This window comes from Mesoplodon densirostris, chromosome 16, assembly GCF_025265405.1.
Source record: "Mesoplodon densirostris isolate mMesDen1 chromosome 16, mMesDen1 primary haplotype, whole genome shotgun sequence".
Taxonomy (NCBI): domain Eukaryota; kingdom Metazoa; phylum Chordata; class Mammalia; order Artiodactyla; family Ziphiidae; genus Mesoplodon; species Mesoplodon densirostris.
This window is the reverse complement of record NC_082676.1, coordinates 66426247-66449088: the sequence shown is the minus strand read 5'-3', so window position 1 is coordinate 66449088 and position 22842 is coordinate 66426247. Positions and strand designations below refer to the sequence as shown.

Genomic DNA, 22842 nt, shown 5'->3' with positions numbered 1-22842 from the left:
TGGAGTCCAGGAGGGGAGCCTGTGGGAGTGGGAACCCACGGTCCGAGGGGACACCCGTCCTGCTTGAGGACCAGCCTGTCCCCCTCGACAGCAGATGCCGTCACTTGCTAGTTCAGTCTTCCCAGCAGACTGTGGCACCAGCCAGGACGTGGGGCGATGGGGGCTTCAAATACAGAGAGCCGCAGAGGGCAAGATGGCGCTGTGCTGCCCAGGGGACGTGGCCCCCCTCACGTAAGAAGCCCATGAGTAAACCGAACATTTGACAAGGAAGGGGCAGCATGGCGCAGTGGAGGACAGCGACTTTGCAGGAGGACCAGCGCCGGCCCCCACCCCCCTGCAGGCTTGTATTTTCCCCCACGAGGAACGACTTAAGAGCCAACAGACACTAGACTGTCTGGACGATGTGAAAGAAATGGGTATTTTACATTTTAGCGTAACAAGCAGGGCAGAGGCAGAAGGGAAAGTACACGAAGTCGCCCAGACCTCTGCCTGGTGAACCACCTCACTCCTGATTTTAAGTTTCTGAAAACTCGAAGGTGTAATTAAAACTGAGACGTGCACTTTCCACAGCTGCATGGCAGATGGGAGTCGAGGAGCCTGGTCCCAGGGCGCAGCAGGAGGGCGTGAGGGGGAGAGGATGCGGCAGGGAAGCGGGACAGCTGAGCACCACCACAACCACACGGGGAGGCGTCGGGAGAAGGGGCTCCACCGGCAGAGAGACAGGAGGGCGCGAGGCCGGGGTCACAGACGACATCGTGTGACCCGCTAACACGTTTCCCGACATTTCAGATGCTCCATACACACCAGGAGGGCTGGGGGGAAGGGGTGACCAGGGGGCCCTCCCCCGAGTGTCCCCGTGGAACGACTCAAGTCCTGGTTGTTTCCCACAGAAAATGACCATGCCAGAGGGGCCAGTGGAGCACCGAGTGCTCAGAAACAGGCCTCGGACATCATAGAAAGTGGTGGAAGGGACACGGCTGGCCTGGCTGGTGGGAAGGCGGGAAGGCAGCCACTCGTTTTTAGTACGTTTCCCTCCAAGTATAACAAATAAAAGTTCTACTTACCGCTCCGAGCATGATTCTGAAAATCAGCCACCGATAGCCCCACAGGACGATCCGGGACGTGGGGGTCCCCCTGGGCAATGGAGACAGAGTCCAGAGAGGGCACAGGAAAATCCCCAGGAAGCCCGTCTCCAGAAGCTGGGACTCCCATCCTGAAATGAGGGCGGCAGAACACAAAGGACGAGTGAGCAGCAGTGGACACTTTCCGAGGAAGCAACTGCACCAAACCTGGCTTAACCCAGACGGTCCTTCAAACAGAACAAAGAGCAACCGAGACACAGCTCCCGGCTGAGCCTAGCAGCTCAGGCCGTGGCTCCTACCCTTTGCAGGGTGCCCACAGACACGGTGCAGCCCCTGAGGAGTCACCAGGGTGGATACGGGCACCGAGCAGGCTGGACGACCCAGACGTGAGTTGCTGAGCGCAGAGCAGACTGTGGTCCCACCTGCCCAGGTGAGGGAGGGAGCCGGGGGAGTAGCAAGTACAGGCCCTGCGTGGCTCAGCCCAGCACCGCTGGATGGGTGGCATCAGTCATTCTTCCTGCTGGGGAGCCCATGTGAGAAATGCAGGTGTGAGCAGCACACCTGAGTTCTCGCTCCTACTGTGGAGACGGCCCCTCACACTGTGTCCCCGGGACACCCGGAACGTGGAGCTGGTCTCGGGCTGCATCAAAAGGAGGCTGCACTGCACTTTGTGGGCCGCACGACTTCCCTTTCACCCCATAATGACGAACCTCAAAGACATTCTGCTGCGTCAGAGACACTTCAGACAAGGGCAAACACTCTACAGTTCCACGATGTAGGTTCCAGAACAAGCTGCCCCCATGCAGGTGAGAGAAATTAGAACCTGGCTGCCTGGGGGGTCTGCGCCCTGGGGGTGGGAGTGCTGGTCATGGTGGTGCACTGGCCAAGAATTACCAAAAGCACCTTAAGGTCTGTGCATTTCAATGTTTGTAAACTTCTTTCTCAAAAAAACAGACAAACCTAAATGAATGTTGAACCCCACTCTGAGACACACTGAACGTTAAGATAAGGCGTGAACAGATGTGTGATGATGCCAATAGAGCCAAGGACCAGCCACGGCAGAATGTAGGTGGTGGGTTTGCAGGTTTTCACTGTACAACTGTTTGAAACTTTCTGTGGCTTGAAATTTTTCATAGTAAAATGTGGAGGGAGAAATCCCATTGACTCTCATATGCTCTGGATTTCTGAAGCTCAGTTCCACATCGGTTCTTCTCTGGGAGACAAACAGGTGAGTTTGCCCAAAGGCAGCAGTGCCAACACCAGGGCGGCACCGACGGGTGGGCCGTCATTGCCTGGGGTCTCTGGGCTCACTGCATCGGCTGAGCCACCTGTGCTGGGGGATCTGGGGCACCAGCGTGTGCCCTGCACCGTCTGGAGATGATTCCAGAAGCAGAAAGAAGCCTGGACAGTGCTGGGGAGGGGTGCCCGGGGGAGGGAGCCGAGTGAGGCGGGCGACTGGAGCCCAGAGCGCCACCAGGCTGTGGCCAGGCCACAACCAATGGAGACAGTGGGCCTGTCGGCACAGCTGTCACCGACGGGAGAGGAAGGCAGAGCACAGGGCGCTCTGGCCAAGGCCAAGATGGGGACATCGGTGCCACCCTCCTCTGGGGACCCAGTGTGTGGGACGCCCACGTGGGCTGAGCTGGCCTCCAGGGCACACACCCGGCTTCCCCCAGATGCCTCAAGGGAAGAAAGCAGGAAGCCCTCATGCTCATCTGCTCTACGAGGTTCCAGACACTGAGCGTCGCTCATTTTGGGTCCAGGTCTCGTCCTTCTGCTCGTGGACATGGACGATCTTTGCTTCACAATGTGCTTCAAACCCCCTTCTTGTCTCAACAGGAAGAAGCGGACTCTGTTCCTTATGTGACACCTTCTCTGGTTTTATCCTGAGAAGTCGTTTTCATTAAGCTTGGACTCCTTCCACATGGGGGCATTTTAAAACGTGTGGTTTTATGACGGCAGAACATGGGAGTGATGACACGGCTCTGGGAGGACTTATGTGCAGACGCTTCAGATCTGAGAAGGGACCTCAAAGGCCACTTGTTCCCACCCCTCCTCAATGTGGCCCCGCGAGCAGGGCAAGCGGACACGGTGGACACGGTGCTCCAGGCTGAGCTGGGCAGGCCCCAGAGGAAGCAAGGCTGGAAGAGCCCACGTACCCGCCCAGGAGTGGGGACCCGGCCTTGCTCGTGCTCCCTGGAAGCCCCTCAGCAGCTTGCAGACCTCACGTGGGCGGGCAGAGCGGTCCCCCGAGCCCGGGTCTGCCTTCTCTGTCACCTCGCTCTGCACAGACGCGACGAACGGAATTTTAATGTGCAGTTTGAGTGACACCAATCAAAGCGAAATGCAAATGGCAGAGCCCAGAGACCCTCCTAAGTGCCAGGAAGCAGGTGACGGGGACCCGCTATCACCCTAGGGACGTACGTGTCACCTGGCCCTCCTGCCTCCTCCTGAACTCAGAACCTCCCTCATCCTGCTGGGTGCGTGGGGCCACCCCCGCCCCCCATCTCGGCATAGCCATTTTCTGGGCCGAAGCTGAGGCTGCCTGCTTGCTGGCCACCAGTCCAGCCATTAACGCTCACCGGCACTGCTAGGAGGAGAGGGTGGCCTGCACCCACCTGCTCCGCTTCCTTTGCTGGGGTCCCGCCGGTGGTCAGCAGCTATGCTGCTGGCACAAGGAACACCACTGTTCTCCGTGGTCCCAGAAAGACAAGCCCTCCTCCCAGATGTGCACCCCAGCCTATACGCAGACCCCTCAGGAGGGCAAGGCGACAGCCCCTTCACACGGGCCTGGAAGGTTTCGCCCACGGCATGGGACCTCCCACCGGTGGCTTTGGGGTGACAGTGAGCAAGTGACCAGGGGAGTCTCCGTGGGCTGCACCACCTGCTGCTAGAACTTTCACCTCGGTGGCTACTGGCTGGTTTCCAGGAATGCAGCCCAGCGTCCAGCCACGTTTGGGAGGCGTCCTCGTGAGACTGAGGGTTGGCGCCCACCCTCCATGCTGGGTGAGGTGCGGCGGGGGTGGCCTTCCCAAGGAGCTGCTTGCCCACTGTCTCTGGGGACGGCTCCGACAGGGACGTGCAGGCTCGTCTAGCCCTGTCCTGACCAGAGCTCAGGGCCGGCCATAGTTGGTGGTCTCCAGGTCTGAGAGCAGACACAGCCCCTTGCCTTGCAGGCTCTGGGCAGTCTGGGTGCCTCTGGGCTGGACTGGCTGCAGCCGAGCAGACTCAAGTGGTCAGAGGAAGTGGATGCTCTCCATGCTCCCCTCCTCCCGACTTGTGCTTCCGAATCACCCAGCCCGTGTCTGCCAGAGCTGCACACGAGTCTGAGGAAGGCCTACAACATGCTGAATCTGGCCCCTCAGTCTCCCGGCCCAACCTGTGACCCGTGGGTCCCTCACTCCTTCGCCACATGGGGCACCTGCTCCCCAAACAGCTCCGATGTGGATGTGGTGCTGACTTCTGGCTCTGTCCTTGTGGGCCTGTGAAGAGCGAAGACGCTCTTCTATTGAAGACTGGATAATCCACCACTGGGAGGCCTGGCATGGGCCTGGTGATGCAGAACACAGGGCCACCGCAGAGTGGGCATGGCACTCCAGGATGTACAAGGATGGGGCCGGGCGGCTCCTCATGGGGGATTCTTGCTGACCGTCAAGGGGGCTCAGAGGGGGCTCACCAGGCACTGTGGTCACCCAGAGTCAAGGTCAGGATGGCACAGGCTAAGCCACCAACCAGAAAGGAAATGTGACCTAAAGCAAGGTTTCAGTGGCAGAGGCCACCCGATGGCTCTGAAAGCAACTGAGGCCTCACAACCTCCTCGAAACTATTACAGTTACTTAGAGTAATTAAATGTCGCAGGCATGGATCCTTCAAAGATGACAGCACCATCCACGTTATGAGTAGGAAACCCATTAGCTTCGTGGTTAAAAGCGGGAGAAGGGGGAAAGCGCTTCCCTCCTGACGGGCTGTCACTCCTGCCTGAGCCGCCCACCCTGGGAGCACTCGGAGCTGTAAGTCACTCCCAGTCTTCACGGGCACAGCAGCCCGTTCTGCAGCTACTGACGGCAAAGAAGGGCTGTTTTTACACCTTGGGGACAGTTCTGGGGCCACCCTGTCCCCCCAGGTGCCGATGTTCGCTCTGCCACAGAGCCCCACGCCTCCTACAAGTGCAGTCAGAGCCCGCTGTGATGGGCAGGTGGGGTTCAGAGGCCAAAGCTCGAGACATAGGGTGACGGGCCAGCTGGGGGAGTGCCTGGTCCACTGTCCTTGGCCCCATCCGGTGGGAGGATGTCACTTTGGCATTGGCGGGGATAGTTCTGGGTCTCGCTCACAGCCCTACCAGGGGCCTCGCGATAGGCACAGTGGCTCCTGGGTGCGGGGTGGCCCAGGCAGAGACCATGGTCGGAAAGGTGGCAGGAAAAGGCAGGCAGCCCTGACTCCATTTGCTGTGACACTGGCTGCTGCTTGCCACGTGCCCTGGGCCCCCTCGCCGACCTCAGGCAGCAGGAGCAGTGCTCAGACTCTGGGGCTAATAAGCTAGAGGGCTGCCCGGGCCTGTGTCCAGAACACGGGGCCTGGGTCACAGGACACGTCCAGCTGGCGTGGTCCAGGAGCAGTCTGCAGACCCCGCTCCTCCCTGTGTCTTTGACTCTGGTGACTTCCGTGCTCAACGCCTGCAAAGTACGAGTTTCACAGAAGCGGGCGACCCTGGAATGGCCTGAGCGGCAGGTGGAGAAAAAGCCCCTCTTCTCAGCAGAGCATCAGAGGCGGCCCAGGGGTCCAGGCCACCCGGGGCTGAACTCCTGTGTTCTCCTCCACATTTCTGATCTGCAAAGCCATGCTTGAGAGTTTTTATCATGGCCGCTTGGCATGTGTGACGCAGACTCCACTGGAGGGATCTGGTGTTTTGAGGGCAGAGTGCCAGCCGGGTGCAGGTGGAGGAGCTCCTGCACTGCGTGGGCTCTGGTGGGCCAGCTGGAGCCCCGATGCCCACCGGAGCAGAGCCACGGGGTATTGAGCAAAGGGCAGGCCTCGCTGTGTGGTGTCGGGCCTTGGGGAGTGGGGGCTGCATGGCAGCCAGGAAATCAGGGGGGAGGTTCCGCCGACACTGTTCCTGAACCGTTTGCCCGCCCGTCACCCAGAAGGGACTAGGGAGAGCTGCATGCTGCTGGTGACTGCTGCAAACACTGCAGTCCAGACCAGCACGCCCTGCCCAATGACTGGCTAACACACTTTCCTCTTTTGTTGAGACATAATATAAAATGAGATCAGGTAAAAAACACAAGGGAGGCTACAACAAAACTTGAAGGAAAACTCTCGCTGGTGTTTAGAAACAGCCGTCCGCTGTCCAGCACGTCACAGGGAACATGCGTATCTCTCTGTTCCCCACCTGGACGGGGCGCCTGGTGATTGCGTGCACCTGTCCAGGGAGGTCAGGAGCCCCGCCCAGCCTGCTCACACCTTACATCCACCTCACACCCCCTCCTGCAGTCACCACGGTGCATGGGGCCTTGCCCAGGTCCACCAACCCCTTCCGGCCATAAGAACCACCTGGCAGAGCTGCCCTTGCCTTAAGGGGACAGACTGGGGCCTGTCCTCAGGGCCCAGGAGGTACTAATGCTGCCCTGCCCCAGAGGTGCAGCCAGGCTCCTGTTCACCTCCCCAACCTCAGCCCCCCTCATGCCGGGCCTGGTCTAGAGCCTCCCGTGCCCCCTACCAGGACCTGCTCAGAGCCACGTCTGCCCAGGAATCCTCCAGAACTGGCGTGAGCTGGGCATGTCTCTTGGGACAGGATCCCGTCTGTCCGGCTTCCTGGTCACTTCTCACATATTTGAGGATTTAAGCCAGAGATCAGATGGTAAATGGAACACGTCTTCTGGCAAGAAGACGTTTTTGAAAGACCTGGTTAAATGCTTCACGCTTTAAGTAAAATCATTTTAAATTGCATGCTCTCAATTAGGAAGCGCTTAGCAAATTGCCAGTCTGTGTTTTACGGATGTCCTTGGGCGCTGCAGGGAACGGGAAGTGACCTGTGTGACCCGCACAGCGACCCTCCTCCCACTGCACTTTGTCACGGTGCTGGTTCATACTCGGTTGCTCTGGCAACCAGACTTCATAGCCCCAGGTGTCCCCTGCTGCTCAGATCCACACAGGTATCACCAGCTAGCCTGAAAACAAAATCCACAGTAATGACCTTAGCTGGCTTTACTGGTTTGGGATAAATATGAGAATGCTTCCCGTCAACGGAAATGAGACTTGGCAACAGAGATTTTTCAGGATTAACATATTCCAAATATTTAACATATATCTGGCTGAAGGGCACAATGCCTTACCATTTCTTTGTCTTTTGTTTCCTGTGCATGAAAATTAGCTGATGGGACTTCCCTGGTGGTCCAGTGGTAAAGAATCCACCTTACAATGCAGGGGACGTGGGTTCGATCCCTGGTCAGGGAACTAAGATCCCACATGCCACGGGGCAACTAAGCCTGCGCACCACAACTGCTGAGCTTGTGTACCTCAGAGCCTGCATGCTGCAAACTACAGAGCCCATGCACCCTGGACCCTGTGCGTCATAACTAGAGAGAGAAAACCTGCACGCCACGACTAGAGAAGAGGAAAAAACCCTGGATGCCACAACTAGAGAAGAGAAAACCTGCACACCACAACTAGAGAGAATCCTGCGCACCACAACGAAGAGCCCGCACGCCACAATGAAAGATCCTGCGTGCTACAACTAAGACCCAACGCAACCAAAAATAAATAAATAATACATAAATCTTAAAAAAAGAAAAGAAAATTAGCTGAAGCTCGTCTCAAAGTGCCTCGTGAGACCCCTCACGAGACGCTGGGCAGTGCTGTCTCGGGGTTGCTCAAGACGAGGGGAGGTTCTGACCCGCCTCCTGCCTGTGCAGCCCAGGCCCACTAGCCATGTGGGGCTGCTGAGCTTGAAACGTGGCTGGCGGTGGTCGGGCAGACCTGCTCTCTGTCAGCCCAGGAGGCACGTGTGTCCACAGGTCCTGTGCGGAGCGGCCACGCCCACCCAGCATCACAGCAGGGTGAGCTCCTGTCCCCCCACCCCTGTGCCACGGAAGTGGGGTAACCCTCACCCACATAATCCTGGAAGATGACCCACTCACCCACAGCTCTCAAGAGCTTCCCCACACTGGTAGACACGGTTCTCAGCGTCCTCCTCGCTGCCCATGGGGAGGCCCTGTCACCTGAGGGTGGAGAGGCCAGTGTGTCCACACTCGTCAGAAATAACAGAGAGGGTCAGCTCCTCTGGAAAGGAGGGAATCACATACACTTCTCCACCTGGCAGGCACCCTGGGTAGAGGTCAGGGCAGAGGTCGGGCCAGCCCCAAGGCCTCTGCCCCATGTGGACACTGTCTCTGCTGGGGCCATGGCAGGGGACACACCAGCCTTCTTCTTGCCCTCCCCATACCTCTACTTGTCCATGCCTCTTGGATGCTCACTGTCTCTGGCCCTCCGTGAGGTCAGCGTGACGGGCAGCTCCTGGGCCCAGAGGCCGGGATGGCTGATGAGGGCAGGGAGCCTCACAGACCCTCTCTGGGTGGCACGTACACCCAAGGAATGAGGAGGGGAGGGAGGGCGTCTCGGTCACAGAACCAGGACCCAGTGGGCTCCGCCAGCTGCCACAATCTTGCTCAGGGGTCATTTGCAAGGGAGCCTGGTGGTGGTTCAGGGACTCGGGGAGGGGAAGTGACAGCTTCTGGCATCATGTCCTCAATGCCATTAGAAGAGATTCCCTTTCTTCTAGAAGGATCAGTGTACGGCAGAGGGTCAGGTTTCAGCTAAGTCAGCTGATGCAAGTCATCATGGGAAAACACCATGGGTGACCCACAGAGAGACCCACAGGGAGAGAATGAAGCTGACCAGGGCCCCCCTGACTGCTTCACCTGTTCCTCTGCTCTGCCCAGGGGTCTCCTCCCTTGCTGGCAGCCCAGGCGTGTCAAGTCCCTGCCCCCAGTGCCCATCCCTATGGCCCTTTGGTCAGGTCTCTGCTCAGATACACCTTCCCTGGACGTAACATTTACACCTGGGCCTCAGTCCATCCCGGCACTGCCTAGCCTGCAACACTCACCCCGCCACACACTGCTCATCTCAGTTATTTCCATTCTCCACTCATTCTGCACCCAGAACACAAGCTCCAAGCAGACAAAGTAAAGCATCCATAGTAAGAATTCTCAAGAACATAAATGAAAATATGATTGATCATAAGACATAAATAGACGAGAGAACTTGGAAGAGAAACAGAACTATAAAAAAAGAACAAACATTCTAGAACTGAAAAATAAAATATCTGAAATTAAAATTTTACTAGATGAGCTTAATAGCAGATTGGATGACAGAGAATAAAAAGGTAGTGAAGGGGCTTCCCTGGTGGCGCAGTGGTTGAGAGTCCGCCTGCCGATGCAGGGGACACAGGTTTGTGCTCCGGTTGGGCCCGTGAGCCATGGCCTCTGAGCCTGTGAGTCCGGAGCCTGTGCTCCGCAACGGGAGAGGCCACAACAGTAAGAGGCCTGCGTACCGCAAAAAAAAAAAAAAAAGGGTGGTGAACATGAAGAGAGCTCAATCAAAGTTATTCAATCTGAGGCAGAGGGCCTCCCTGGTGGCGCAGTGGTTGAGAGTCCGCCTGCCGATGCAGGGGATGCGGGTTCGTGCCCCGGTCTGGGAGGATCCCATATGCCGCGGAGCGGCTGGGCCCGTGAGCCATGGCCGCTGGGCCTGCGCGTCCGGAGCCTGTGCTCCGCAACGGGAGAGGCCACAACAGTGAGAGGCCCGCTTACGGCAAAAAAAAAAAAATAAATAAATAAATCTGAGGCAGAGACTTAAAAAATTGAATAACAAAAGAACAGACTTTCGGGAACTGGTTGGACAACATCAAAAGCTCTAACATACATGTAATTGGAATCTTAGGAGAGGAGAGAGAAATGGGGCATAAAAAACTTTGAAAAAATACTGGCAAAAATTAGCTAAGTTTGGTAAAAGACATAAATTACAGACTCAAAAACCTCAGGGAATCATAAGCAGGATAATGCCACATGTAGGCACATCATAGTCAAACTGCTGCAAACCAAAGACAAAACCTCCAAAGCAGTCAGAGAAAAGAAAGACATTATGCTCAGAGAACTGACAAGAGGAACAGCAGCCGAGTTCTCGTCAGCAACAATGGAGATGAGAAGACGGTGAACTGAGTGCAGAGTCTTGCACCTGACGGAACTGTCTGTTCCGAGATTAGAGCCAAGAATCCAGAAGCTTTTCAGACAGCAAGAGACTCAAACTGCTTGCATGAGGACAATGTTGAGCATCATCAAAGATTTAAAGGGGGAAATAAAGCAGTATAGGTGTGGAGGGAGGAATCACTACCTCCACCAGGAGGATCTATCAGGCTGTCTGTCCAAGCAAGGAGAGACGGAAAGCCATGCATCATCACACACTATGCTCAGAAGGCACTCAGTAAAAACAGGCCGTTCTCTCTAGGACATAAATCAAAGAGGTAAGATTGTGACTTAAGTGCCTTACATTAATAACAATAAACAGAAAAAATACTACCCATCCTTATAAAAAACATTATAGCCTATAAATGAGAAAGCAGGTGAAACTTCTCTATATAACTAAGATATGCTTTCATTTCAGGAATTTTAATTTCACTTGCCAGATATGCAGAATCCTCCAGCTGTCATTCACATAGCTAACCATGCCCTTCCCCACCGGCCACTGAAACCAAAGGACAGGGCATGAGGGTTTTGAGGAGAGATATTAACTGAGCAGGTCCTTTGGAAAGTTAGGTGAGGAGCTTGGCATGAAGCAAACCTTCCCTCCTCATGAGGAGCATCTGGTGCAAACAGACAAAAAGTCTTGTAAGTTCTCACATGGACTCAATCTTAGAACAGATTCAGTCTTTTTCTTAAATGGGAGCGGTGACTAGTTGGGGGCATGAAGGAACTTTCTGGGGTGATGGTAATTTTCTGTATCTTGATGGGAGTCTAGATTACACAGGTATATGCATTTGTCAAAACTAACAATGTCCACTTATGATCTGCACATTTCATTGTGAATTCTTCATCAAGGCAAAACCCTGAAGGTACGCTGAGCTCTTGTTAACGACCTGCCCACTGAGTCTTTAGTATTTAGGGGCAGGATACTGACAACTGACATTTACTCTGGATTGCATCAAAATACATGAAGGGTTGGTGGTGGATAGAAAGATGAACATATGAGCTACCACAATAACAACAACAAAAACTAGTAAAATATAAACTGTAGAACCTAGGTGGTCCATAGATGGTTTTTTTTACTATATAATTCAACTTTTTTTGTATGCTTGAAATTTTTCATAAATGACTTAAAAAGTCTATTCAACACTGTAGTGGAGTTCTTAGACATTGCAAAAATGAGAAAAAGAAATAAAAGTTTAAGGTCTGAAGTGGAAAAAAATATGATTGCCTATATAGAAATAAAAAAACAAAAAACCCCCAAGAGAATCTACAGGAAATGAGCTCAACTACTGAGTGGTGGTAAGAGTAACCGGAAATGACATTAAAAGGAATTCTCTGCCGGACTTCCCTGGTAGTGCAGTGGTTAAGAATCCGCCTGCTGATGCAGGGGACATGGGTTCAATCCCTGGTCCGGGAAGATCCCACATGCCATGGAGCAGCTAAGCCCGTGTGCCACAACTACTGAGCCTGCGCTCCAGACACCGTGCGCCTAGAGTCTGTGCTCTGCAACAAGAGAAGCCACTGCAATAAGAAGACAATGCACTGCAACAAAGAGTAGCCCCTGCTTGCGGCAACTAGAGAAAGCCCGCATGCAGCAACAACCCAACGCAGCCAAAAGAAAAAAAAAAGGGAATCCTCTGGGGTGCTTGGGAACCAAGTTCTTCTGAAAATTAAGTAAAGGAAAGGGTGAAGGGTTTATTCTGACATCCCCAGAGAAACGGCATTTACAGCAACCAGAGAGTTGATGAGGGAAAGTTACTTTGATTAAAAAAAATCCCCAATAACAGATGCAAACAGAACAACAGAATTAGAACATCGCCAGCTTGCAGGCCCTAGCGGATGAGTCCAGGCAATGAACACCGAGGCTGCTGGGGCCCAGCAGTGCGGCTGGTGGAGAACTTTCTAATGACAGATCAGGCTGGGAAGGCCTGACCTCAGCAATCGCACCATTGCAGAGAGAGATGGGAAAGGCAGGCTGTGCCTCCTGATCTGCGGCAACAGAAAGTCCCAGCGCCCAAGAAGCATCTTTGCCAGAAGCAAAGCTGACTAATGTGGCCTAGAGCTCTCCTACCAGCTCACAGTGAGGGCAGGGGGCCTGGCACTCCCAGACGGAGAAACACCTTGTCCGGGAGCATAAAGGAGGAGCCTCTGGAGAGGCGATAAGGGCACATCAATGCAATGTGTCAGATCCCTATTTGGACAGAATGTAGAAAGGACATTATTTAGGAGACAACCAGGAACATTGGAATGCTGACTACATATTTGATAGAACTCATCTTAAGCTTTCAGGTGTGATGCTGGTATTGTAGTCACATTGTTTTAAAAGACCCCATCTCTCAGAGGTGTACAACGAAGTATTTCTAAACACAATAACGCAACGCCTACGGTTTACTTTAAATAGCAGAGTGGAAGGGGTCACCCGCACATGGAAGACAGGCACGTCTTGGGCAGTGAAGTGTCTGAGAGGCTTGCCAGGGCTCACAAGGCCACTCTGTTTACTTTCAGATTTGATGTTTTTCATATTCAAAAATTAAAGAAATGTTTAAAACTGATCACTGGCATTCTCTCTGAGTGCAAGCAAATTGCAACATGTTATATATATATATATATGGGCTGCGTTGGGTCTTTGTTGCTGCATGCGGGCTTCCTCTAGTTTCAGCAAGCAGGGGCTACTCTTTGTAGCGGTGCGTGGGCTTCTCACTGCAGTGGCTTCTCTTGTTGTGGAGCATGGGCTCTAGGCACGTGGGCTTCAGTAGTTGCAGCGTGCAGGCACTAGGGGGCAGGGGCTTCAGTAGTTGTGGCGCGTGGGCTCAGTAGTTGTGGCTCGTGGGCTCTAGAGCACAGGCTCAGTAGTTGTGGTGCATGGCTTAGTTGCTCCACAGCATGCGGGATCTCCCTGGACCAGGGATTGAACACGAGTTCCCTGCATTGGCAGGCAGACTCTTAACCACTGTGCCACCAGGAAAGTCCCTGAAATGCTATTTTTACACTGCCATTTGTTCTAGAAGCCAAACTTACAGTGAGTATGGGAATAAGTCTTTAAAACTCCCAGCAGAGGGGCTTCCCTGGTGGCGCAGTGGTTGAGAGTCCGCCTGCCGATGCAGGGGACACAGGTTCGTGCCCCGGTCTGGGAAGATCCCACATGCCGCGGAGCGGCTGGGCCCGTGAGCCATGGCCGCTGAGCCTGCGCGTCCGGAGCCTGTGCTCCGCAACGGGAGAGGCCACAACAGTGAGAGGCCCACAAAAAAAAAAAAAAAAAAAAAAACTCCCAGCAGAAAGAGCACTCACTTTACAGAACAGCCGCAAGTCATCATCTTGGGGGCTGCAGTAGTGAGTCTGATCAAACTATTCAGGTATAACTCTAAAAACAAAACTTTTTTCCAGAACAAAACAGGAGGTGTGTTTTTCAGAGTGACTGATTTCCCCAAGGAGGCTAAGAGCTAGGGGCTGAAATGGGACTGATGGAACTTCTTTGAATGTGTTCCCTCCCACTCCGAGGTTGTCCAATTGTAGCCCGAGGTGGGAGTAAGGTGGAAGCAGAGCCACGTGCCCTGCACACTGAACTGCTCATGCCCTGAGCTCTTCCCACACACTCAGGCCTTATGAGGGCCTCGGGGAAGAAAGGTAGGACCCAGGATTCTGTGCAGACAGCCATGTTCTCTAAGAAAACTGTAGGGCTTTGCTCCAGTTCAGTGTTCATGAAAGAAAGAAGGGGCACCCACCCAGGGCCTCCAGTTCCCAAACCACAGAGCTGGCCGTGCCCCATCCACAGCGCACCTGCTGGCTACCTGCAAATCCCCTGACATTTCTCAGCTGTTATTTTCATTGGGATTATGACAAAATTGCTGATTTTGGCACAATCCAAAAGGGGCAAAAAGGAAGAGAGCTGTCCGGTTACTGAAGATGAGCCGAATGTTCAGTGTGTCAACTGTCCCAAATCTGGGTCCTGAACCAAGTGGTGGTGGCAGGGGCAAGGTTTCATCAGCGAAAACCGCTTATCAGTGTTTAAGCTGAAAGGCTGACGCTTATCTCACTGTCCTGCGTAAACGGACCAGGGTGAGACCCACCCTCTCCATCCTGGAACAGCACTTTTCACCAAATTAAAGCCTGGGACGCACTGACGTAGTAAGACCTTCACGTAAGCCTCTCAACAAAACCACACACGCACGCTCGGAGTGCAGGAAGAAGGGGCCCCAGTCCAGAAGGTCCAAGGCCTGGAGAGGTCCGCTGCGTGACGAGAATCGGGTTTTGTTTCCTGTGTCACTGCTTTCATCCCTCAAGCCTCCTGCCTTTCTTGAGGCAGATCAAACAGCTCTTCCTCAGATGAAAGGAGATTTCTTGCCATCAAAAAATACAAAACCCAAGACACAGCACAAAGGCGACGGGTAGAAGGATATTGAACTAGCCAGGCCCCGATGAAGCGCCAAGTGCCTGGCGAGGGCCCAGTGACACCCCTGCCCCACGTTCTGCAGACCCACCCAAGCACTCGGCACAGAAGATGAAGAGGTCAGGTCAGAAGCTCTTTGCACCCACACTCCTCCTCCTGCTCAGCCTCCACGCCTGCAGCTGGGTGTCCTTGAAGCTCAGACCTCGAGACCCGTCACGTCCCACCCTGCCTGCTCGACACCACCTCACAGATGGGCCCTCCTTTAAGGACTGTCTCCACGACCATCTGTGGGATCCAGGCATCCCTGGCCAGTGCCTCCTGCTGGGCAGCGGTGCAGAGAGCAGGTCAACCTCGGGCCTGGCCAGAGACAGGTCCCTACTTGGTGGCCTGACCCCCTGCTACCCCCCCCACCAGCCCCGAAGACCTCCACCCTCCCAAATCCCAGCACGCTGGGTCCCTGCCCCCAACCCAGATGGGGCCTGAACCTTGCCTGCAACCCGCTTCCGCCTAGCTGAGACCTCATCCCAGGGAAGGAATTGCCTTCCCAGAAGGCAAGTCCCGTGGCCTCAGTAAGCCCAGGGCTTTTAGAAGCCTGTCGTGAACACAGGCTCTGCGTGCCCTGGCCCAGCTCACGTCCCTTCACCTTTGATTTCCTTTATTAAAACTAACTTGTTAAAATGAACGTATTTATCCTTAATTGAAAGCAAAAATGTTTAGTGAAGATAAATCGGAACCAGAGAGAAGAAGGAAGTGACCTGCTCACCCAGAGGTAAATCTGGTTAACCCCTTGGTCATGGATTTCAAAACAGATCTGCTAGATTTTTTTAGAGGCAAAATGGAATACAGGACACACTGCTTAACACGTCATAAACACAGCTTCACTCGTTAAACAGCACTGTGGTCACTGAATTCTATCATGCAGTAACCCAGAGCAGAGATGCACATTACTTAACCAGCTCCCCACCTGAGCCTCTGACACACCTCCGTTTCCATCCCCAACACAGTGAGGAGCCCTGTCCCAGCCTGCCCGTACCTTCCCGGTCCTGCAGTAGGAACCCTGAGGGGAGCAGGCCGCTGGCAGGCACATGACTGTGCTCCAGGAAGGTCGCAGCAACTCACCTGCCCCATGGTACCCAGCCCCCAACTCCCAACCTGTCCAGTCTTGAGAAAACACCAGACAAGCCCAATTTTGTCTGCAGTCCAGCTGTGGTGGCCAGTGCTGGGTCAGTAAGATGTCTACAGGGGGCTGGGCGAAGCACCCCCTGGGCTCTGAACCAACTTGGAAGCTATGCCAAGATCTTTTTCAAGGTGCTGTTGACACATTTCACCAGGACAAGCTGCCTGAAGAGGACAGACTCAGGGACTCTGCCTCAGACCACCTGGGAACAACACGTGGCCGTGGCCGCTGCCCATCCTGCCGCTGCCCGGGCCTGGGCCGAGGAGAGCAGAGCCAGGCAGCCCGTGGCTCTCGCAGTGCGGCTGCCGTTGCTGGGGGGAACTGACTGTGGAGGTTCTGCTCAGCGCTCTCCCGGGTCCGTGTCAAGGCCCAGAGCGTGGGCTGATGCCCAAGGAGGCCCCAGGAGCCTCTCTACCCGCAATTGCCCAGACACCAGGGCACACACACACTTGTTTCACAGACAATCAAAGGAAACAAGGACTCGGGTTTCTCAATGTGCGTGTGCGCCACCAGCATGGCCTCCTGAGCGGGTGCCCGGAGCAGGCGTGAGGCTTCCCTCCAGGGGGCTGACCGCCTGCCCGCTCCTGTGCCAAGCCGGGGGACCCAGAGTCCCCATCCCACATGCAGGCTCCGAGCCGTGATCAAGTTCCTCTCGGGACTAGGTCTGCACACTGAGGGGAGGGGCACCAGTGCACAAGAAAGATCCACATCAGGAGTGGCAGGGATTTGGGCCGGGGAAGGACAAGGCCGGGGCAGCGGCTGGAGGAGCCCCCCGGGGATGTGCAGGATGCCGGCGGCAGGGGAGCACGCAGCTCCAGGGGCCACGTCCCACAGCAGGAACAGCCCATACAGAGGCCCATAAGGGTTAGTGGAAATCACACAAATTTTACCCCTGAATCCTCTTTGTATGTCAGTCTTCTAAATGCTCAAAAGACAGGCACTGAGGCTGCAAACAAATGGAAAACCCTGTCAAACGGACATTAATCTGAGATCAGCCAACATGTCCGTAATAAGTACAGGATCCTTCTTTAAAAGAGGTATAACATTCTTGGTAAGAGAAGGACACAGCCATCAAGAAGAGATTTGTCTGACACACTTGGGAGCCATTAATGGTACTAAAGCTGCATCGGTGTCTGTCTCCATTCAATGAACCCAAATGGACAAGAGCTGCTATTGTAACAGCAACAAAGCATGGTTTCCTCGTTTAAAATTTCTGTTTTAAAATATCAAAGCATTTACAAAAGAAACTGGCACACAGCTGCTGCTCCAGAGCTAACCTAACAATGCCTCTCCCTGTTACTGTGCTGCCAAAGGTCAGGCTTGCCGACGCTGTGTTCCTCCCGCACACGACAATGGGGCATTGCAGCCAGGAAGCTCCAGGGACACACACCAGACTCTGGAGGTTCCAGGCCAGCCAGTGGCTGCTATGGTGTCCAGTGAGACCAAGAGCCCTTCTCTGGCTCCTCAGTGCTTTTCAGGATTCAGGACACACAGGTGTTTACCTGGAAAGGGAGCAGCACTGGGGCAAGGTGAATAAAATCAGCCTGTTCGCCTTGCCTCAGACAGGTGACTATTAATGCTGGAGAAGTAAGGAGAAGGACCCATCTCGCCAGATGCTTTTAGCTGTTTTATATAAATGTGATCAAGGAAAGGGCTTAAAAATGATCCTCCCTGAGAACACTGCTCCAGAACACAACAGGGAGGAAGGAAGTGGAGACATGGATGCATCTCTGGCCTTACCCCCAGCACAACAAGGCACCTGTCCTGTGAACCACAAGGATCCCAGAGATGGGGAGAGGGACCAGTCAGTCAGTGGTACCTAATCTGGCAGTGTTAACCTGCCCACCATCTCCAAATCCAAGGCCTCAAAAGCATGCACTCCAGGTGGTAACAGCACCCAAGGAGAAATCTCTGTGAAGGGGGAGAAGGCACTGATAGATTATCTAATGTGTCTGATTCAGTAAAAAAAAAAACCAAAAAACAGTTATCGGGAGGGGTCAAGCAGTTGTGCTGTTGAATTTGGAACAAACTGCTGAATGAAACATGATCAGAGATGAAAAACAAAGCAAACCAAAAAAAGAAGAGGCAACTAGGGAATTCCCTGGCGGTCTAGTGGTTAGGATTCCATGCTTTCACCGCCCGGGTTTAATCCCTGGTTGGGGAACTGAGATCCCGTAAGCCGTGTGGCATGGCCAAAAAAAAAAAAGGAAGGAAAAAATGTATTTTTTTAAAAAGAAGAGGCAACTATTAACTCCAGAAAAAACAAAGAGTTCTTAGGGAATTCCCTGGTGGCCTGTGGTTAAGACTCTGTGCTTCCACTGCAGGGGGCCCAGGTTCGATCCCTGGTTGGGGAACTAAGATCCCGTAAGCTGCACGGCTCCCCCCAAAACAGTTATCAGAGGGACTTCCCTGCTGGCACAGTGGTTAAGAATCCGCCTGCCAGTGCAGGGGACACGGGTTCGAGCCCTGGTCCAGGAAGATCCCACATGCTGCGGAGCAACTAAGCCCGTGCACCACAACTACTGAGCCTGTTGTGCTCTAGAGCCCATGAGCCACAACTACTGAGCCCATGTGCCACAACTACTGAAGCCCGTGTGCCTACAGCCTGTGCTCTGCAACTAGAGAAAAGCCTGCGTGCAGCAACGAAGACCCAAAGCAGCCAAAAAAAAAAGTTATTAGAAAAAAATCATTATACGTCACTATCAGCTCAGCAATCAACAATATCACATAGTTGCAATAATGTAAAGACTGAATATTAATTTAATAAAAATTACATTTGTGACAGCTGAACTGAGATAGGGGAAGAGCATTAGAAGTGTGAGAGAGTAATAACAGGAAGTACACGGATAATGTCTAGAGGTGATACAGTAAGAATAATCTATATAAACACGTTAGTCAGAACTGCTTGAGGAGGTGAAGGAGTTACCCTGAGAACAGGATGGGGTGAGTGCAGGTAAAAGAAGGTAAGCTGTTTTTGTTAGAAGCTGTGTAATACAACTTGAATTTCTAATCCACTCTCATGTCTAACTTAAAAAAAATAATAAGTAAAAGAACAATCGGGCTTCCCTGCTGGCACAGTGGTTAAGAATCCGCCTGCCAATGCAGGGGACACGGGTTCGAGCCCTGGTCCGGGAAGATCCCACATGCCGTGGAGCAACTAAGCCTATGTGCCACAACTACTGAGCCTGCGCTCTAGAGCCCGCGAGCCACAACTACTGAAGCCCACGCGCCTAGAGCCCGTACTCTGCAACAAGAGAAGCCACCACGGTGAGAAGCCTGCGCACCGCAACGAAGAGTAGCCCCTGCTCGCCGCAACTAGAGAAAGCCAGTACACAGCAATGAAGACCCAATGCAGCCTAAAATAAATAAATTTTTAAAAAAAGAACAATCTTTAGGCCATGTTATCTGGCCGTAGTGTAATAAAATCAGAAATTGACCGACAAAAGATAACCTATAAAACCTTAAGCATTTGACACTCTTCTCTAAACAGCACTTGGGACAAAGAGGCATCAGCATCTGAAGGTTATAAAACTACACTATCTGCCACTCTCGGGGACACTGGGGTCAGCTGCCAGGGTGGCCAGGGACACATTCAGAGGGGAGTGATCACCCCTCTCCATACTTTCATTTGCAGGTAAGAAGAATGGACAATTAATGAGTTAATCAACTCAAGATCTTAGAAAATATTAAACCCCTTCCTCCCAGAAGGAGGAAGCAACCTGTAAAAAGTAAAATTTAATGAGCCAGAACACATTTTAAAAAAATCTGATAAATAAAGCCAGTTCTTTGAAAGGACCCATATGGCTACTGTGATGTGGGGGGAAGGAGGAGCCAAACACGCACTTGGCATCACAGGAGAGTCGAGGCAGCACCATGGGTTGGGGAGTGGTGAGGCCAGGGGCGTGAGCAGGAGGGCGGCTGGCCAGCAGGCAGACCCTGGGCTGCAGGACTAACAGCAAGTCTCTGGAAAATGGGTGGTGATGAACCTGCCTTCAATGGCCAGGGTGCCGGCACCCAGGAGCCTCCACAGTCAACTGCGATGCTGTCATTATTAATTATACTGTGAACTGAAAAGGCAATGCTAGTCCAACATCTACACAATTTAATAAAAATAAAAGGTTATTTAGAAGATTCCAGACAAAACACCCCCAAAAGGATTCAGGACTGGAAATATGAATCACAGCCACAAAATGCTTCTTTGGTATTCTAGAATTCTGCACATTCTGTTTTAGAAGCAGAAACGGGTACTAGATGGGAAAAATTTAGAACAAGCAAAGTGTTAATAATCATGTGAACAAGAAAAAACTCTTTAAAATATATTTTCTTTTAGGTTCCACTAAGTAATTTTCACTGGATATTACCAAATGAAAAAAAGAGAAGAGCAGAAATGCATATACCACGGCCCGCCTGGTCTGTGCTTGTGTGCAGATCTGAGCGGGCTCCAGGGTAAGGCAGGCATGACCAGGTAGGTGGTTACCGTGGGGATGGCACCTTCAGTCTCCCCCGGCTCCAGCCCCTCACCTGCTGCTCCTTCCCCTCCAGCAATGGACAGTGACCTCTGGGCAGCATGTCTCCTGCACTGCATTCCCCATGACCGGGAGGGGGATGGAGAGGAAAGAGCAAGGCCACACTGGCCCACACCAAGGAGGAGACTCAGACCAGAGGGGGCAAGCGGGCGCCGGGAGCCCCCAGCAGGGAGGGTCACCAAGGGCCACTCACAGTGAGAATACTAATGGCGCCTGTTTCCCTCACTTTGGAAATGACCACCTTTGCTGGGTCACATGGCGGCCCTGAGAGTCACCTGACCCAGGCTCTTTGTCCTTTCTAAGGACACGACAAGACATGACATCAAGACCGACACTGCCTAGCAGAGCTCACATTCCAGGGGGTAGGTTGGAGGGCCGGGAAGGGGTCAGTAGGAACAGGCTCCCCGGAACGGTCTGCAGCCTGGTGAGCTCATAGGACAGGGCAGCCGTGGCTGCCTCTGATTACGGGAATAATTTAATCACAAGAAACTGCTTTATTGGACATGGGGCTGGAGGGAGAACTAGACGAACCATGAATTAAAGTGGAGGATATGAGAACCAGGCGAAGCTTGGTGCTGGGGCCGGTGAGGGTCTGGAAACGGTTTGGTGGCCCTGCTGTGGCCAAGGCAGCTCTGAGACACGAGGCTGGCTAATCGCTTCCTGCAGGCAGGCTCCACTCCAGCACCAATGGGTTTTAATAAAAACTTCCAATTGGGCCAGTAAACCCCTCATTAAGCTGTTTTCAAAGCATGAATTTAAGAGAGGTAAAGGTCACAGGGAGCAGTTAATTTGCAACAGCTGCCGGGAGGTGCTGCTGTGACAGGGGGTGTGGGGTCTGGGGGTGCAGGCCGCGTAAACATCTGACCTGCCCTCGACCTGCCTGGAAACAGACTCAACACACAGGAGTGAGGGTGGCCCACTCGGCAAGAGCACAGCAGAGCACGGCACCAAAGGTATGGCGGCAGGTGACAGACCTAAACACGGCCTGTCTGCTCACATCCTGCCCGCAGCCCAGGTTCTCCACGCCCCGCACAGGAGGCGCGGCCCCACTGCACAGCAGCTCCGCTGCCAGACACCTACCTGCCTAGGAAGCTGCTCGCCTGCCCCGCCTCCCCGGCCTCACCCGCACAGGCCTCCACAGCCTGGGCGTGTTTATTTTAAAAGCTGTGATCCACTCCGTGCACCTGCCGAGGACCTGGTGTGCTCCCGGCTCACATGGCACACACAATCCGAGTGGTCAGCCCTCACCGTCTCTGTTGTGGTCCTGTGCCCTGACCCTGCAGTTCGAGGCGGGACCCCAACACTTGCCCAGTCCCAAGGAAGACTGTGCACTAGCTGACACTTAGTTTTCACGTTAGGCTAAATCAAATATTCATCCACTGAGCTTCTCAATAAAACCAAGGATGCCTAAATGTCCAATTCTTAGCCTGATGGGCCTGCAGTAAAACAGTAAAACAGTGAACACTTATCCTCAAAAGGAACATCCTGGGCATGGAGCCTTTCGGAATCCTTCCTTAAAATTCCCTCTTCCCCCTTCCTCCCCACCAGAGTTGAGAAATAGGGAAATATGTCCCTTAAGAGAAAACTCCTAAGGAGTGAATCAAACGCACTTATATTGTGCCTGTCAGGACAGCAAGGCTCCTGACAGATGAGTCTCAGGGCTGAAAAGTGGAGACAGGGATGAAGGTGCCTGGAGGTCACCTGCTGGGAGGTCATCTCTGAAGGTCACCTGCCAGGAGGTCACCACCTGGAGGTCACCTGCCAGGAGGTCATCACCCGAAGGTCATCCCCTGGAGGTCACCTGGAGGCACCATCTGCACACACTGAGGTCCCTCAAGATAAAATCAAATCAAAGAAGTTACAAAACACTCACTCCCAAAGCCTCAGGAGCGATGAAAGAAGGAGTGAGGTCTCAGGAAAGCACCAGCATCCCCATGTCTGTCTGTCTGTCTGTCTGCCTGGGCGTGAGGGCCCTGGTAGATGGACAAGAGCCGGAGCCGAGGAGACCCCGACCTGGCCTTGGCCAGCGTGCATCACCCATCCTCCAGTGGGTTGGCCTGTCCTTCTGGCACTCTCGCCTGCCCAGGCCTGGGAGGGGCCTGCCTCTGAGCGTGGACTCTGCAGAAGCACTTGGAGGGAATCACAGGTCGGCCCGGAGAAAACGACTGAGGTGACCCTTCACTCACCCTGACCTGAGCACATGCGGGCAGAGGGGAGTCCCTTCCTGGAGCCTCCCTCCCTATGGCCCCGCCTGGAGCCCCACAGGGCTCAGCCTTGGGCCAAGAGCAGCCTCGTCCTGGGGGAAAAGACCAGAAAGCCCTTCCTGGAAGCTGCAGCTAAGCCAGGCCTGCCAGATTCCTGCATGGTTTTCAAATGCACAGGGACCAGCATGAAGTTCGAAAAAGGCTCCCAGCCCCAAGCTCACAAATAT

The 22842-nt window shown here is 53.7% G+C and overlaps 1 protein-coding gene across 2 annotated transcripts in view; it reads right to left on the bottom strand.

The window, feature by feature from the left end:
- Positions 1 to 22842, bottom strand: part of LMF1 (lipase maturation factor 1) — a 90087-nt gene that overhangs the window by 35986 nt on the left and 31259 nt on the right. For both annotated transcript variants that reach the window (XM_060119891.1, XM_060119890.1), the window contains one exon: positions 1065 to 1213. In XM_060119891.1, the coding sequence (XP_059975874.1) occupies positions 1065 to 1213 (149 nt within the window). The remainder of the gene's footprint in view (positions 1 to 1064; positions 1214 to 22842) is intronic.